Source organism: Polypterus senegalus, chromosome 13, assembly GCF_016835505.1.
Source record: "Polypterus senegalus isolate Bchr_013 chromosome 13, ASM1683550v1, whole genome shotgun sequence".
In the NCBI taxonomy this organism is placed as follows: Eukaryota; Metazoa; Chordata; class Cladistia; order Polypteriformes; family Polypteridae; genus Polypterus; species Polypterus senegalus.
Window position 1 is genome coordinate 150,652,396 of NC_053166.1, and position 14,805 is coordinate 150,667,200.

At 43.3% G+C, this 14,805-nt stretch overlaps 1 protein-coding gene across 1 annotated transcript in view; it reads right to left on the reverse strand.

Moving 5' to 3' along the window:
- Positions 1-206: 206 nt before the first annotated feature.
- Positions 207-14,805, reverse strand: part of si:ch211-76l23.4 — a 32,704-nt gene continuing 18,105 nt past the window's right edge. Inside the window, exons 2-4 of the mRNA XM_039775564.1 lie at positions 7,991-8,123; positions 2,237-2,366; positions 207-739 (exon numbers count right to left, since the gene is read on the reverse strand). Of these exons, the coding sequence (XP_039631498.1) occupies positions 562-739; positions 2,237-2,366; positions 7,991-8,123 (441 nt within the window). The 3' untranslated portion in view covers positions 207-561. The remainder of the gene's footprint in view (positions 740-2,236; positions 2,367-7,990; positions 8,124-14,805) is intronic.

A 14,805-nucleotide genomic window follows, 5' to 3' on the forward strand; every position in this document is an offset into this window, starting at 1 on the left:
AACTGGTTACTAATTAAGAAGATGGTAAGAATGAAAACCTGCAGCCTCTGCGGCCCTCCAGGACTGGAGTTCGGCACCCCTGACGTAGACCTATGGTCCTACAGAATGCATAGAACTTACACTTGATTATGAATTCTGAATTATCAATAGATGGGCTTCGAGGACCATACTTTAATTACAGTAAAGTGCCCACCAGATTGACGCTATTTTTTTTTTTTTTTTTGTAATTCCAGAACACATCAGGTCATAAGCGTTTGATTAAAACCAAGGTTTTAGCTCCAGTATTTCACAAGTAATCAGGTGGCAGACAGACATTAGCATTTTATATATAAGTTCACATTCTGAAGGTCCGTCCGTACGAGTCAAAGAGTTCGGACATGTAGTGCCTTTTAGATGTTGAGGTACTTTGACTTAAAAACATCTGAACACAAATTGTACTGAAGCTTGGATCTGCTTGATTGGTGGTGGGATCTTAGGTTTTATTGGGGGGTTAAACTAGAGAGAGAGAGAGAGAGGGAGAGAGAGGGAGAGCAAGAGAGAGAGAACAGAGAGAAGAAGTCCTCAGGCAGTCGTCTTCTTCTTAGGGATGATGGTCTTCTTCTTAGGCACTTGGGTTTTCTTTGACTCTTCTATGAAGGTCTCAATTGGGGTAAACTTCTCACTGAGCTCCCCCAGACGTTCCTTGAGAGCGTTAAACTCTTTGTAGAGATCATTCAGGGCCTCGGAGAGAGGTTCAATCCTAGGAGGAGAGAGAGAAGAAGAAGAAGAAGAATGTGTCAGATACGGACATCCATTCATTTTTTTCTAACTTGTCTATTTATTTACATTTACATTTATTTTCTTAGCTGACGTGGCACGGTGGCGCAGTGGGTAGCGCTGCTGCCTCGCAGTAAGGAGACCTGGGTTCGCTTCCTGGGTCCTCCCTGTGTGGAGTTTGCATGTTCTCCCCGTGTCTGCTTGGGTTTCCTCCCACAGTCCAAAGACATGCAGGTCAGGTGCATTGGCGATTCAAAATTGTGTGGGTGTGTGTGCCCTGTGGTGAACTGGCACCCTGCCTAAGGTTTGTTCTTGCCTTGCGCCCTTTGTTGGTTGGGATTGGCTCCAGCAGACCCCCATGACCCTGTGTTAGGATATAGCGGGTTGGATCATGACTGACTGCTTAGCTGACACTTTTATCCAAAGCAACTTAAAAAGAGAGGTCAACATAATCGAGTAAACGTCAGTCCGGGACTGATTGAGGGTAAGTATTGCAGGACAAAGTTACAAAATGATCATCACATGGATAAAGTTCAGAACCAAATGCAAGCATGTTGCACCTCCCTGGTTTTAAAAACCTAACATCTAATATCAGTTAGGCAGACATTCACCAAACAAGAGTCTTCAGATGCTTCTTAAACACGATGAGGGAATCAGAAGTTAGGAATGGAGGTGAGCAGCTCATCCCACCAGCTAGAGCCTACACATGAAAAGAGCCTGGACTGAGATTTGATTTCACGCTGAGGTGACATCACCAAACAAAACTGAATGCCATTATGAACAATGCTGCACATCCTCTCTGTGACACACTAACACTGTGAACTTTCACAAATGGATTACTGTATTCAGCAGAAGTGGGTCAAGAAATGCTATGGGGGGCTCCATTATACCAACAGCAATACGTCTGCATGGGGCTGTGATAGCCAAGCCAGAACTTTTATTGCTTTAAAACATTTTTTTTCCTTTGTGGTAACTTCAGTGTGTGTTGTGTGTGTATATTTATTTATTTACTTAACTCCAGCCTCCAGGTTGGCCTCGTGGGCTTTGAGCTGCTGCCTGGTCCTGGCCACTGACTTACCAGCCCTCATTTTTGGAGGAGAATTGTTGTCCAAAGTAACGTGGGAGTATAAAGCGAGTAAAGCAGCTGAGAAAACAGACTGGGAGTCCTGTCAGTGCGAGTACGGCGGCATTTTACAGCACTACACGGAGCACCAACTATCCAATCAGGGAGTTGCCATGTGATAAGCCAGAACCAATCAGAGCATTTTTCAAAAAGCATTTTCACCCGTCCACGCTGCAATGCTGAGCCGGTGTTTTATTGAGCTTTCAGCTCTGGAGAGCGTTCCCAAAATGTCTCTGTTTTTGAGGGATTCAAAAAAAAAACACCGGGGTAGTGTGGACAAAAGGCGACAATGGAGACGAATTGTCTGAGTTTCTGAAATGATACGTAGCCGTAGCGTGCCTCGCCGCGCTGTCTCACCTCGCATAGTCTGGCAGCAGAGACTTGTGGTCATTCTGAAGCATATTCTTCATCTGGGTGAGGATGTCATACCGCCAGTTGTCCAGGACCTGAGTCAGATTGGCGACTCCTTTCATGCTGACCTTATCCGCTGAAACAGCAAGAAGACCCAAATCGGAAATGTTAAGAGTTAATGGCACATTAGAAGAAGCAACCATCCAAAGAAGAAGTACACAGGGAAGAGAGTGAGACATATATAAATAAAATGTATTATTATAATTATTAATATCTCTCTATTAAAAAGGAAATCCTACGACGAGACTTTTTCAAAGAGGTAATTTCAAGTCCCGCGAGAAGAGACTTTGGCCATGAGGTAAGCAATACCACCCCAGGACACAAGGGGCGCTGTCAATAACAGTATTGCCTCCTTTTCCACCCACAGCCCTGAGAAGACACCCAACGAGGGCAACTGACTCTCCCTCTTCCCGTCAGAGGACTATAAAACCAGGGTGCTCCTAGAAGGAAGTTTCTCATTTGGACCACTGGACGGGGCGCAGACCTCTCCAGAGAGAGATCCAAGGTTACAGCGGCCCAACTAGTTTTGTTATTTGAAAGAACTTTCATGTGCCCATTTGTTTTGATTTTTGTTTGCACCATAATTAAAAGGGGTGACCCGATTGGCGCCCCAACATTTACTTTGGACTGCTGTCATACCTCACTCAACCACAAGGGGCACAAAATACCATCGCAACCTCTTTTCAGTTTTCAGGCAAAACGCGCCATTTTAGACTGGCACAGCATTTTCCTTTCCCTTCTCATTGATAACTAAGGCTGCAAAAACACATTTAAAATTAGGATGATATCTTTAGCAATTGCAGCTGATAGCAGGTGGGATGCACTCCGCAATATCCAAATATTTCTGGGACTCATTTGTAAAAATAGCATCCTTTAGAGAAACAGAGCCCATAAAAGCACAGACTGATCATGGGTAATTAGATGCAATCACTTAAACACCAGCTTTACGTTTAATATGCCTCATTATTCAGTCCGGGCTGGGATTTTCAATGATTTTTCTACACTCGTAATAGAATGCAATTAAAGCATGGCTCAGAGAAGACAATTAAGATGAAGATAAATTATCATTTACAGTGGGGTCACTTTCTGCATCTCTGCCATGCATTTAATGCCGTTAGGTTTTTGCTTCATGTTTTGAAAAGCAGTGAAGGCTTCATTAAGGTAAAAGGAATCTCTTCTGCTGCTCTTTCAGGTTGGGGCCCTGATATAGAAAGGCTTATTATTGTGAAGATATGTTGTCACTGAAGGGTTCAATTATAGTGGGGACAACAGAAACATGTATGTGACTGCCTTGTCAGACGTCAGATGTACTCTCCAGGTGGTCATAACGTCAGAAAGTGTCCCCTCACTGGAAATTAAGGAGCACATGGGTTCTTATGTGGATGACTTTTGTGTCACTTAACCTACAAGATGACTTTTAGAACCCATGATGTTACAAGTTGTCCTGTGCTCTTCTATCGTGGAGCATGTGGGTTCTTCTATGTTCTTCTTTTGTGTCACTTATTGCACAAGGTGCCTTTTAGAACCTACAAAATTGCAAGCTGAGCCACGTTCTTCTATTGTGGAGCACAGGGGATCATCTATGGATGATTTTTGTGTCACTTATTGTACAAGGTGACTTTTAGAACCTATGAAGTTACAAGTTGTCCTATGCTCTTCTATTGTGGAGCACATGGGTTTGTCTATGAATGATTTTTGTGTCACTGCCTTTGAAAGTCTATGAAGTTACAAGTTGTCCTATATTCTTCTATTAGGGAGCACATGAGTTCTTCTATGTTCTTCTTGTGTGTCACTTATTGTACAAGATGCCTACACAATTACAAGTTGTCTTATGTTTTTCTATTGAGGAGCACATGTGTTCATCTAAGGGTGACTTTTGTGTCACTTGTCATACAAGGTGCCTCTTAGAGCCTACAAAGTTACAAGTTGTCCCATGCTCTTCTGTTGTGGAGCACATGGGTTCATCTATGTTCTTCTTGTGTGTCACTTATTGTACAAGATGCCTACACAATTACAAGTTGTCTTATGTTTTTCTATTGAGGAGCACATGTGTTCATCTAAGGGTGACTTTTGTGTCACTTGTCATACAAGGTGCCTCTTAGAGCCTACAAAGTTACAAGTTGTCCCATGCTCTTCTGTTGTGGAGCACATGGGTTCTTCTATGTTCTTCTTGTGTGTCACTTATTGTACAAGATGCCTACACAATTACAAGTTGTCTTATGTTTTTCTATTGAGGAGCACATGGGTTCATCTATGGGTGATTTTTGTGTCACTTGTCACACAAGGTGCCGCTTAGAGCGTATAAAGTTACAAGTTGTCCCATTCTCTTCTGTTGTGGAGCACATGGGTTCATCTATGTTCTTCTTGTGTGTCACTTATTGTACAAGATGCCTACACAATTACAAGTTGTCTTATGTTTTTCTATTGAGGAGCACATGGGTTCATCTAAGGGTGACTTTTGTGTCACTTGTCATACAAGGTGCCTTTTACAACCTACATAGTTACCAGTTGTCCATTATAATCGTCCTAAGAGATACACTTCTCCACTCCATACTAGCTAGCCCACTATGCCACTCATTCCAGGACCACCTAACCAAAAGATACTTCACTTGACTGCGCTCTCTGGCTCACCCCACTATGTCCAAACTACTGAGATGCCACAGAAAGCCGGGGCACATTTTGGTAAAGAGAACTTGACTCATTTAGGGCAAAACACAAACACTAATCCTGTTGTTCAGCTGGAATTCCTGGGACGAATGAGGAAGAGCTTTTGTCTGTTGAAGACGTTCCATTTCTGCCAGCTCAGGAACAAGTTTGTCACCCTACGACCCTACCAAAGCTTTTTTAAAATTTGGTGATGGTTAGAAAGACTATATTGTTAAGTTCTTTGTGTGTTTTCTAGGTTGTTTCCAATAATAAGAACACAGATTTTTCTTTGTTAAGCGAGGGAACGACATAAGGAAATGTTATTTAGAGGTTAAATTAGAACATTAGAACAATCAGGATGAAAACAAGCCATTCAGCCCAACAAAGCTCGTCACTTCATAAAAAATAACTGAGTCAAGTTTTGAAAGTCCCTAAAGTTCTACGGCCCACCACACTACTTGCTCACTTATTCCAGGTGTCTGTGGTTCAATGTGTGAAAAAAAACTTCCTAATGTTTGTGCGAAATTTACCCTTAAGTTTCTGACTGTGTCCCCGTGTTCTGGATGAACTCATTTTAAAATAACAGTCTCGATCCACTGGACTAATTCCCTTCATAATTTTAAACACTTCAATCAGGTCACCTCTTAATCTTCTTTTGCTTAAACTGTAAAGGCTCAGCTCTTTTAATCTTTCCTCATAACTCGTCCCCTGTAGCCCTGAATCAGCCTAGTCGCTCTTCTCTGGACCTTTTCTAGTGCTGTTATGTCCTTTTTGTAACCTGGAGACCAAAACTGCACCCAGGACTCCAGATGAAGCCTCACCAGTGTGTTATAAAGCTTGAGCAGAATCTCCTTGTACTCTTCAAGTTAGAGGAATAAATATTCATTATATTGGGATGAAAACTGGTTGGCAGTCCTCTTGGGGACCACCCACAACATACATGAAACACTGAAAAATAAACACAATCAATAAAGCATAAACATCAATAAAACCAACACATACAAAAGAATCAAAAATTAACAAAGACGACACAAAACATGAATTTGAACCCCAGCCAGTAGAGAATCCCTGACTGTGACAGAAGAGTCTCTGAGCCTTTGTTGTGTGCCCTGTGTTTTGTAGGCGGTTCATCGAGAGGCGGGCCACCTGCCAATCACCCCCAGGGACCGCCCTCGACCCCATAAAGGTGAGGTATCCTGCAGATCCTGGTGGCTCAGTCACGAGCACTTGAGGCTCTCTGCTGTGCTTATTGCGATTTATTGGATTTCTGAACTTGTTGCTCTGTCTATTGACCACTCTGTTGGATGTTTTGCCTTATGGTTTTGGGCAAAATCTTTGGCCTTGTTGTGCTCTATGGAACTTTATTCTTGTTGAAGATCTTTTGTGTGAGAATAAACCTTTTCTTTTATTAACTCTTAGAGGGCTGAATATTTTTTCCAGTTTTCTGAAAAGCACACAAAGCAATGGTTTCACAAATAAATCAACATAAAATGTCTTTTGCGGCATGTTGTGGCTGCTGTTGGTGCCCGTTCGACGTCTCTGGCGGGGGAGCAGCTCGATGATCTGTAGGAATACGCGCAGCAGTAGCCGTTGCAGTCTGGCGCAATCTAGTTTGTATCTCTTGTCATCGTAAAAGCCAGTCCTTCCTGGTGCATTAGCTATACCGACATGTTCAGCACCACGATCGGCTGATTCTGCTCCCTCACTTTCGTTTTCGATCTCCACATCACTTACATCAAAATCCGACAACTCCAAGTCTGACTCAGCGATATGATACGCAAAGGTTCATCCACAGAGTATTTTGCATTGTGTCTCTCGCCAGATGTCGATGCCAAATGAGGGATTGCTTGCTCTTTGCTACTCATGCACATGCTGGAAATCTCGGTCAAATCAACAAAGCTAACTTTAAAGAAAGTTAAACTAAAACGTAACGCCGAGTTTTGTCACAGTGCACACAGCTAATTACCGTCCTCTACCCCTGAATTTCGACAAAAGTTGACATCTGCCCTGAAAGAGTTAAGATCCTGTGTTGGCCTTATAGATCTAGCCAGGGTTTCATGGTATATCCCCCTCTAGTGGTCATTGTTGTCGTAACAGGTTTGTTGTAATCACTAAGGTTATTGTTACACTAGTTCTGTCAATTTGTATGCAGTTTGGTGTTATCTAAACAAAAATGGGGGCCATTTGGGTCAACCAATTACAAGAAATTTTTTTATGATAGGCCAGAAACACATAGGACTCCACCAATTTGGTTCACTGGAACTTTTGGTTTCTCTTACTACGATTTCTTTTTTTTTTCTGAAGTGACCCCTACTTATAAAAAAAAAAAGAATATTTAAATGACTAGAATTTAAATTTAAAGCATTTTTTTTTACTCTTTCACAATCATTTCTGCTCCGCTGTCATTTTACATTTACAATGGCGCATGTTGATGCTGTCTTTGGTGCTGCATTTTTATTTTTTGGGGAAAAATTGCTTTAAATGAAAGGGGTTTGGAAAAATTTGGAATAGCCACAGGATTTCATTTGAATCGTTTTCTACATTTTCAACTAAAACAGAGCAATCAAATCACCTACAAGGAGAGCTTGGCCCTTCCATTCAGTGACATCCCATTCATTTTTGACCCACAGGGTTTAATAGCCATTGTGTTCACTTTCATCAAGTGGTCATACACAGTAGGTAAGTTCGGACCAGTTTGGCTACTAATGGAAAAATAATAAGAATTCAGTTAAGTTATCATCTACTGTATATTTTATTTTATTGAAGTGTCCCTGCACAAAGCGCTGGAATAGAAAGTCACTTTGCATCCCAGCTGGTAAAGCTCCCCATTTTTGGTCCTGCTCCATTTGAAGCCAGCAGGTTGTATTTGGGGTCTAATTGGGTGAAGGTGGGGGAAGTGGAGATCCTGGCAGCTTTTGGAGGTCTCACGACCATTTCTTGCCTTGGAGGAAGTTTCATTTTATAACAACCACTAGAAGATTTAAACCGTGTACATGCAGTGCGTCGCTAGTTGATCACACTAATATTTCTATACAATTATTAGCATCATCTTACATCCATCTTTGTAGTCCCATTCATCCGTTGTGGGGCGTCGCTTCTGACCTTCTGAGACCCCGATGATGATGGCCAAAACCAAGCACAAACGGAAGTACATGATGGGATTCGAACCACACCCGAGTAGGTGACCCTGGAGACAGTGAAGAGAAAACACTTCTGTAATTGCAAGCAACGTTCTCATTTAGTTGGCAGATGGAGATTATAGAAGAAACCACGTCAGCTTTTGGAAAACCATAATACTTCAGTGAGCAGAAGAACACAAGGACACGCAAATTAAGACAATGTGACAATGACAGAGTGGCATGGCGGTACTCAGAGAGGTGTGTGGGAACCGATCTCATCATAGTGTCTATCAAGCTGAAGGGAGCTTATGGGACCATCAAGAGTGTCAGACCTTACACGGTATGTCCACAAAGTTTATAAAAATCAACCTAATCATTAATGAATGTGAATAGAAAGTCTACAGATTTCAATATGTCATCCATCTGGACTATGAAACTCAATGCAGCCATTAGAGTCTACAAAACTGAATGTGACCGCAAGCGATGAGTGGACTCCCCTGAATTCTCTTTGCCTCGAGTTCAGTGAAAATGGCGAAACGCGTTTGACTCCTCTGTAAAATGTATTGAAGTTAATGGGGCCAAACTATTTTTGAGTGGATAATAATGGTGCAAGGGTCTTTAAAGTGTTCTTGAAGGCTTGGGAAGCGTCTGCCAACCATGCTGAACCGATTATTGTGGCTTAAAGTGAGCTGTCATGTCTGCTCGAGTTAAAATTAAAGTCCAAGTTCTGTCTCTGTGTCTCCCGAGCTCCCATCGCTATGACTAACTAACCCCCTACAAATACTGCGATGTGTGGGATCGGCGGTGTATACTCAGGGGGGCTGTCCCGGTCACTACCCAGTCTGCGCTACATAGCGAGGAGCATAACCTGCTTAATCCAGAAGTTGACTACATAACGTACAATACATCTCTGCAGAATACTGAAGTGTTTTCACGATATTCTCATTTTAATCAGATAATGTACCCCTCAAATGAAAATACTTCAAGTTTTCTTAAAAGCACATCGGGTGCAAATGTGACTATGATGTCACACACGCGTGGATATGCCATAAGTTATTCACGTGAGCACGAAGCAGATCGGGCAGAGCTATAAAGTATCAGGTGGGGAACGCTTACTAGGGAATCCATTCCTGGACGGGTTTATCCATTCCCGGGAATTCGGGAATTCCAGGCTCCCAGAAATGACACAGTGCACGGGTATCTCACATGTGAACAGTTTTAGAATGAGCAACACTTATTTTTAATAAAGCTATTGCAATATGTTGACACCAATAAAAGACTAACCTTAACTGCAAGCAGTTCATGCTGTCATATAAGTACATGTATCTAGTTAGTTGCGGTAATAAGAGCATAGAAAGCACAACGTGTCGAGTGTGCGGTCGTCCAGGCGAAAGCACACCTTCAAGCAGAGTATGCCAGCCGCTGAGAAAGCACGCTCTGCCTCCACTGAAGTAGGTGGCACAGTCGGGCAAAAAATGCTGCCAATCTCCGTCGTTTTTAAACTCGACCAACTCAGCCATTCGTATGAGGCTTTCAACACAAACAACTGATGTTCCAACTGCCAACTGGACCCGAGCTCTGCGCCAGTTGGAAACTTGACACCAGCCTGTACTGTCAACAGCACATGCCACAGACGTCAATGAAGTCTGCCCCGTCCCGGCATTCATGAGCTGCAGAGTGCAGACTCCTCCCAGTCCGCTGTGCTCAGTCTTAGTGGGAGCCGGGAGACTGACTGCTGCTGGTCTGTTGTTGACTGAATTAATCGGCAACACACTACACTGTGGGCCAAAAAAAGTGCCACTTAATTATTGTCAACTATAACTCAGTTATTTCTTGATCGATTTTTACACTTTTACACGCTGTTCCTGTTCACCCGGGAATTACAGCAGTTTCGTCCAGGAATCCCTAACGCTTAAGGTACAAATGTGTGAAAATTTGGCTGGGTAGTGACATCCTCATCCAGCATTGGCAGCTACGGCTCTGTGATGTCAGAGTGGCCTCTCAAAGCATCAAGGGGTGCTGGGAACAACAAAATTCATCCAAGCTGGCCACACGGTGTGATTTATTGGCAATCATCCATTGAACGAGGTGACCGGCAAACCCACCAAATTCGCTGTGAAAAATCTCAGCGATCAACGCTGGGGACCACTAACTACATTCAGCTGCATCTGACCAGTGTCTCTACATCAGACCTTCAGGTGACCATGCGGTCTAAGGAAACTGAATGTGACCATCGATTCCATAAATCTGAATACAGTCATTTTGGTTTAGTGAAACTGAATTTGACATTTCGGTCAATGAGATGAAATGCAGTCATGACGTCCATGAAAATGGATGTGACCGCCATGTCTACTAAACTGAGAGCGGCTATCATGGATGAAACAGCATTTGACCATCAAGTCTGTGAAGTGGATTGTGACCACCAACTCTGAGAATCAAAACGTGAACACCGAGATGATAAACTGAATGTACTGAACTTGTAAAGTCTACAAAAGTGAACGTAATCGTTATGTCCATTCCATCGAGTGAGAGTGGGCTTCTGCTCTATAAAAGTGAAGGTGACCGTTATGTGCACCAAGCTGAATCTGACAATCAAGTGTGAAAAGGTAGGTATTGTACATAAGGAGGAAAATTACCATCCGTGAAATTATGAAATACAGTTACCATCACATAAATAAAAATGGCTGCTGGATCTACGAAACAAAAGAATGACAATTAGGTCAACAAGGCAGGATCTGACGAGAAAGTATATGAAGCTATACTGGTAAACAAACTCAGATAAGTGGCTAAGCCATCAAAAGGCGGTGGTAGTCTGCTTGCTAGGCATTGCCAACTTAAAGGAGTGGCATGTAATGACTTACACTTAGCAAAATAACAGCAATTACCTGTGTAGAAACCAGGGGGCGCTCCAGCTACCTCAACCCCGACATAAGTGTAGCACACAACACGCTTTTCCCTCGATCCCCACAGCAGCACAAAACAATTAAGCAAAGCAAAGCAACACACAGTCCTTTTCTTCTCTCTTTCTCCGTCTCCACTTCCCTCCCGGGAAGCTTCGGCCACCTCCTCCTCTCGACTCAGGGCGCTTCAATGGAGTGAGGCGGCCCCTTTTATGTTGCTCCTGGGAGTGCATCAGGTGGCTCATTAGAATCAATCCCAGGTGTCATGAAAGTTCAAGGCAAGGCTCTGCAGCTCCCCCTGGTGGCCCCCATGGAACCCAACAGGGCGGTACCAAACTCCAACTCCCATCGTGTCTTGCCACGGTCACCCAAGAGGGCTGCCCTCTAGCGTCCCAGGGGAGGCAGTGCCTCACAGATGCTCTTTCTCCCCCGGTCCTTTCATCCAGTTGGTGTAATAACCATGGCCACCCATCACACTGTTTACCATACCATACCATACCATATTTATTTGTTGAGCGCTTAAAAACACAGCATTACAACTGACCAAAACGCTGTACAGTTACAACAAGCAGGAATAAAAGCAAAATATTAAAAACAAACATTAAGAGAGAATTAAAACAGAGATACTAAAAACAGGTCAGGGGACCAAATCAAATAGAGAAAATAGCAAAAGGCAAGTGGAAAATGAGACAGGTTAAGAAGTAAAAGCCAATGTGAAGAAGTGCGTTTTTAGGCGAGATTTGAATGAGGTGACTGAAGCGGCTTTTCTAACCACTAAGGGCAGGGAGTTCCAGAGCCTGGGTGCACAGACGTGGCTTTTTCGCCCTTTCACCACGAGCTTTAAAACGTGCCTTGGGAACGGTTAGGAGCAGCTGATCTGCGGATCTAAGAACACGATGGTGATTGTGACAATGGAGCAAGACACTCAAATATGCAGGGGCTAGACCGTTTAATGCCTTATAGGTTAGGAGGAGAATCTTAAAATCGATTCTGAATCTAACCGGCAGCCAGTGTAGGGTTTTCAAAATCAGTGAAATGTGTTGGATTCTGCTACTTCCAGTTAGAAGCCTTGCAGCCGCATTTTGAGCCAGTTGGAGTCTAGAAAGCATGGCTTTACTGATACCAAAAAGGCAGGAATTTGAGTAGTCAAGCCGGGACGTAATGAATGCATGGATTACTGATTCCAGGAGGTGGTTAGAAAGAATAGGCTTGAGTTTGGCGATTCGCCTAAGATGGAAAAAGCAGGATTTTACTGTGCTGTTGACTTGAGCATCCATTTTCAGGAATGTATCCATTTTGATTCCAAGATTGGAGACAGACGAAGTTACAGGAATGGGAAGAGAAACGAGGCCAAGGGGTGGAGCCTGTTTGCAGTCGGGACTAAATAGTTTAAACAGTTAAAGTGTGAGTGTGCATTTCCACAAATGGTTTAGTTTTGCACCAGCAGGACTGCACTGTATGACGCCGACGGCTGGGCATACACAGGTTCACTAAAGGCCTGCGAGCGTCTTCATAGCTACCTGTCGTTGCGGAATCAGAATCGTGGAGCATTCGTTTCATGCATGCGTGCATTTGTTTTAGAGAAAAACAAAAGTTACAAAAAGAACAATTTACTAGAGTAAGTCTGGAGAACTGATCGGCTTGTCTGGATGAAACATGTCGTGGGTGGGCTTGTGTGCCCACAAAGGCCACTATGCAGTGTGATACAGGCCTTATAGGGGAATGGCGGAGCACGTAATTGGAGGAAGGGAGTAGCGTAACGCAGGATTGGTTGGAAGTTACGCTCCCCCAGTATGAAAAACTCCTCCTGCCTGCAGGGGGCATCATTTGACTCAGTTGTGGTGGTGAGTGAGAGTTTGGTGTGGCTTACACCTATTAGTACATCAAGCATAGCGGCTTGAGCCTTACTGTGGTGTATATTTTCTAGAGGATGAAAAGACCAGGCGAGAGGCAATACCTCCCCCGGGACACAAGAAGGATGATTCCGGAACCACGGACTGCAGCACTTCCTTAGAATTCCAAAAGCTAAACTTAAAAGAAGTGGTGAGGCGGCCTTCTGCTGCTATGCACCTAAAATCTGGAATAGCCTGCCGATAGGAATTCGCCAGGCAAATACAGTGGAGCACTTTAAAACACTGCTGAAAACACATTACTTTAACATGGCCTTTTTATAACTTCACTTTATCTTAATCCTGATACTCTATATGTTCAATTCATCATAATAACTATTCATGGTGGCTCTAAAATCCGTACTGACCCCTACTCTCTCTTCTGTTTCTTTTTCCGGTTTCTTTGTGGTGGCGGCCTGCGCCACCACCAACCTACTCAAAGCACCATGATGCCCCAGCATTGATGGACTAAAAGCCAGAAGTCCACGTGATCATCATCATCATCATCATCAAATCCTTCCATGAGAACCCTAAATACAAAGAGGACTGTTTCATTTATGTTAGGTAGATTGCCCAGAGGGGACTGGGCGGTCTCATGGCCTGGAATCCCTGCAGATTTTATTTTTTTCTCCGGCCGTCTGGAGTTTTTTTTTGTTTTTTCTGTCCCCCCTGGCCATTGGACCTTTACTCTTATTCTATGTTAATTAATGTTGACTTATTTTATTTTCTTACTGTGTCTCATTTTCTATTCTTCATTATGTAAAGCACTTTGAGCTACATTTTTTTGTATGAAAATGTGCTATATAAATAAATGTTGTTGTTGTTGTTGTTCCACCACACCAGGAAATGCTGGAAGAAGATCATCAGGGAGCACCTGGAGCACATGTGGGTACAATATAAAAAGGGGAGTATCACTCCATTCGGGGAGCCGGAGTCGGGAGGTGGAGGACAGAGCTTGCGAAGGGAGGAGTAGAGGTGGCTGAAGAAGAGAAAGAAATAAAGAAGGAGAAAAGAGTACTGTGTAAGGTACTGTGCTAGGAAAGAGAACAAGAAATTAAAAGCGTGACTTTTGTAAGTGTGCCTCTTGTGTCTGTCTGTGTCGGGTTGGGAGGCTGGCACGCCCCCATGGAGTTGTCACAATATATAGATGTAAAGATCTCCTAGTTATAGTTTAGTGTTGGTGGAAGTATTTATATAAATTGGATTTGTGGTGCACTTTTTGTATATACTGTACACTTATTTTTCTCTTTGTAAATATTTGTTTGTGGATCATACAATTGGGGGACTGTGTTTTTTTGTGTAGTATCTTCCTGATTATATTTTTATTTAAAGTGTAAGTGTACATACATTTATTGTCTTGTGATAGAAAAGTATCTGCAAGAGTGAAAGGGAAGGTCTATAAAACGGAAGTGAGACCACCTACATTTGTATGGTTTGGAGACGGTGGCATTGGCGAGAAGACAGGAGGCGGAGCTTAAGTGGCCAAGTTGAAGATGTGACGATTTTTCGCTTGGAGTAACGAGGGCAGACGTGATTAGGAATGAGGATATCAGAGGAACAACACAGCCTGGTGACCAAGTGAAGGAGGCTCGATGGAGACGGTCTGGGCCCGTGCAGAGTAGAGATGAGGGGTACGTCAGGAAGAGAATGTTGAGGATGGAAGCCGCGAGGCAAAAGTAAAAGAGGAAGGGCAAAGAGGAGGTTTAGGGATGTGGTGAGGCAGAACGTGAAGTCCAGTTGGTGTGACAGAAAAAGATATGAAAGACAGTGGTAGTTGGAGACGGACGATCTGCTGTGGCGACCTCTAAATAGGAGCAGCTGAATGAGGAGTAGGAGAAGAAGAAGAAGAAGAAGTTTCTTTTTCATTTTGGGACTTACAACATTCACTGTAAATATTCAGGGCTGTCTTACCAGCATTATGGGGCTCCTGTTTTGATAGCAAAATAGAAACATACATTGGC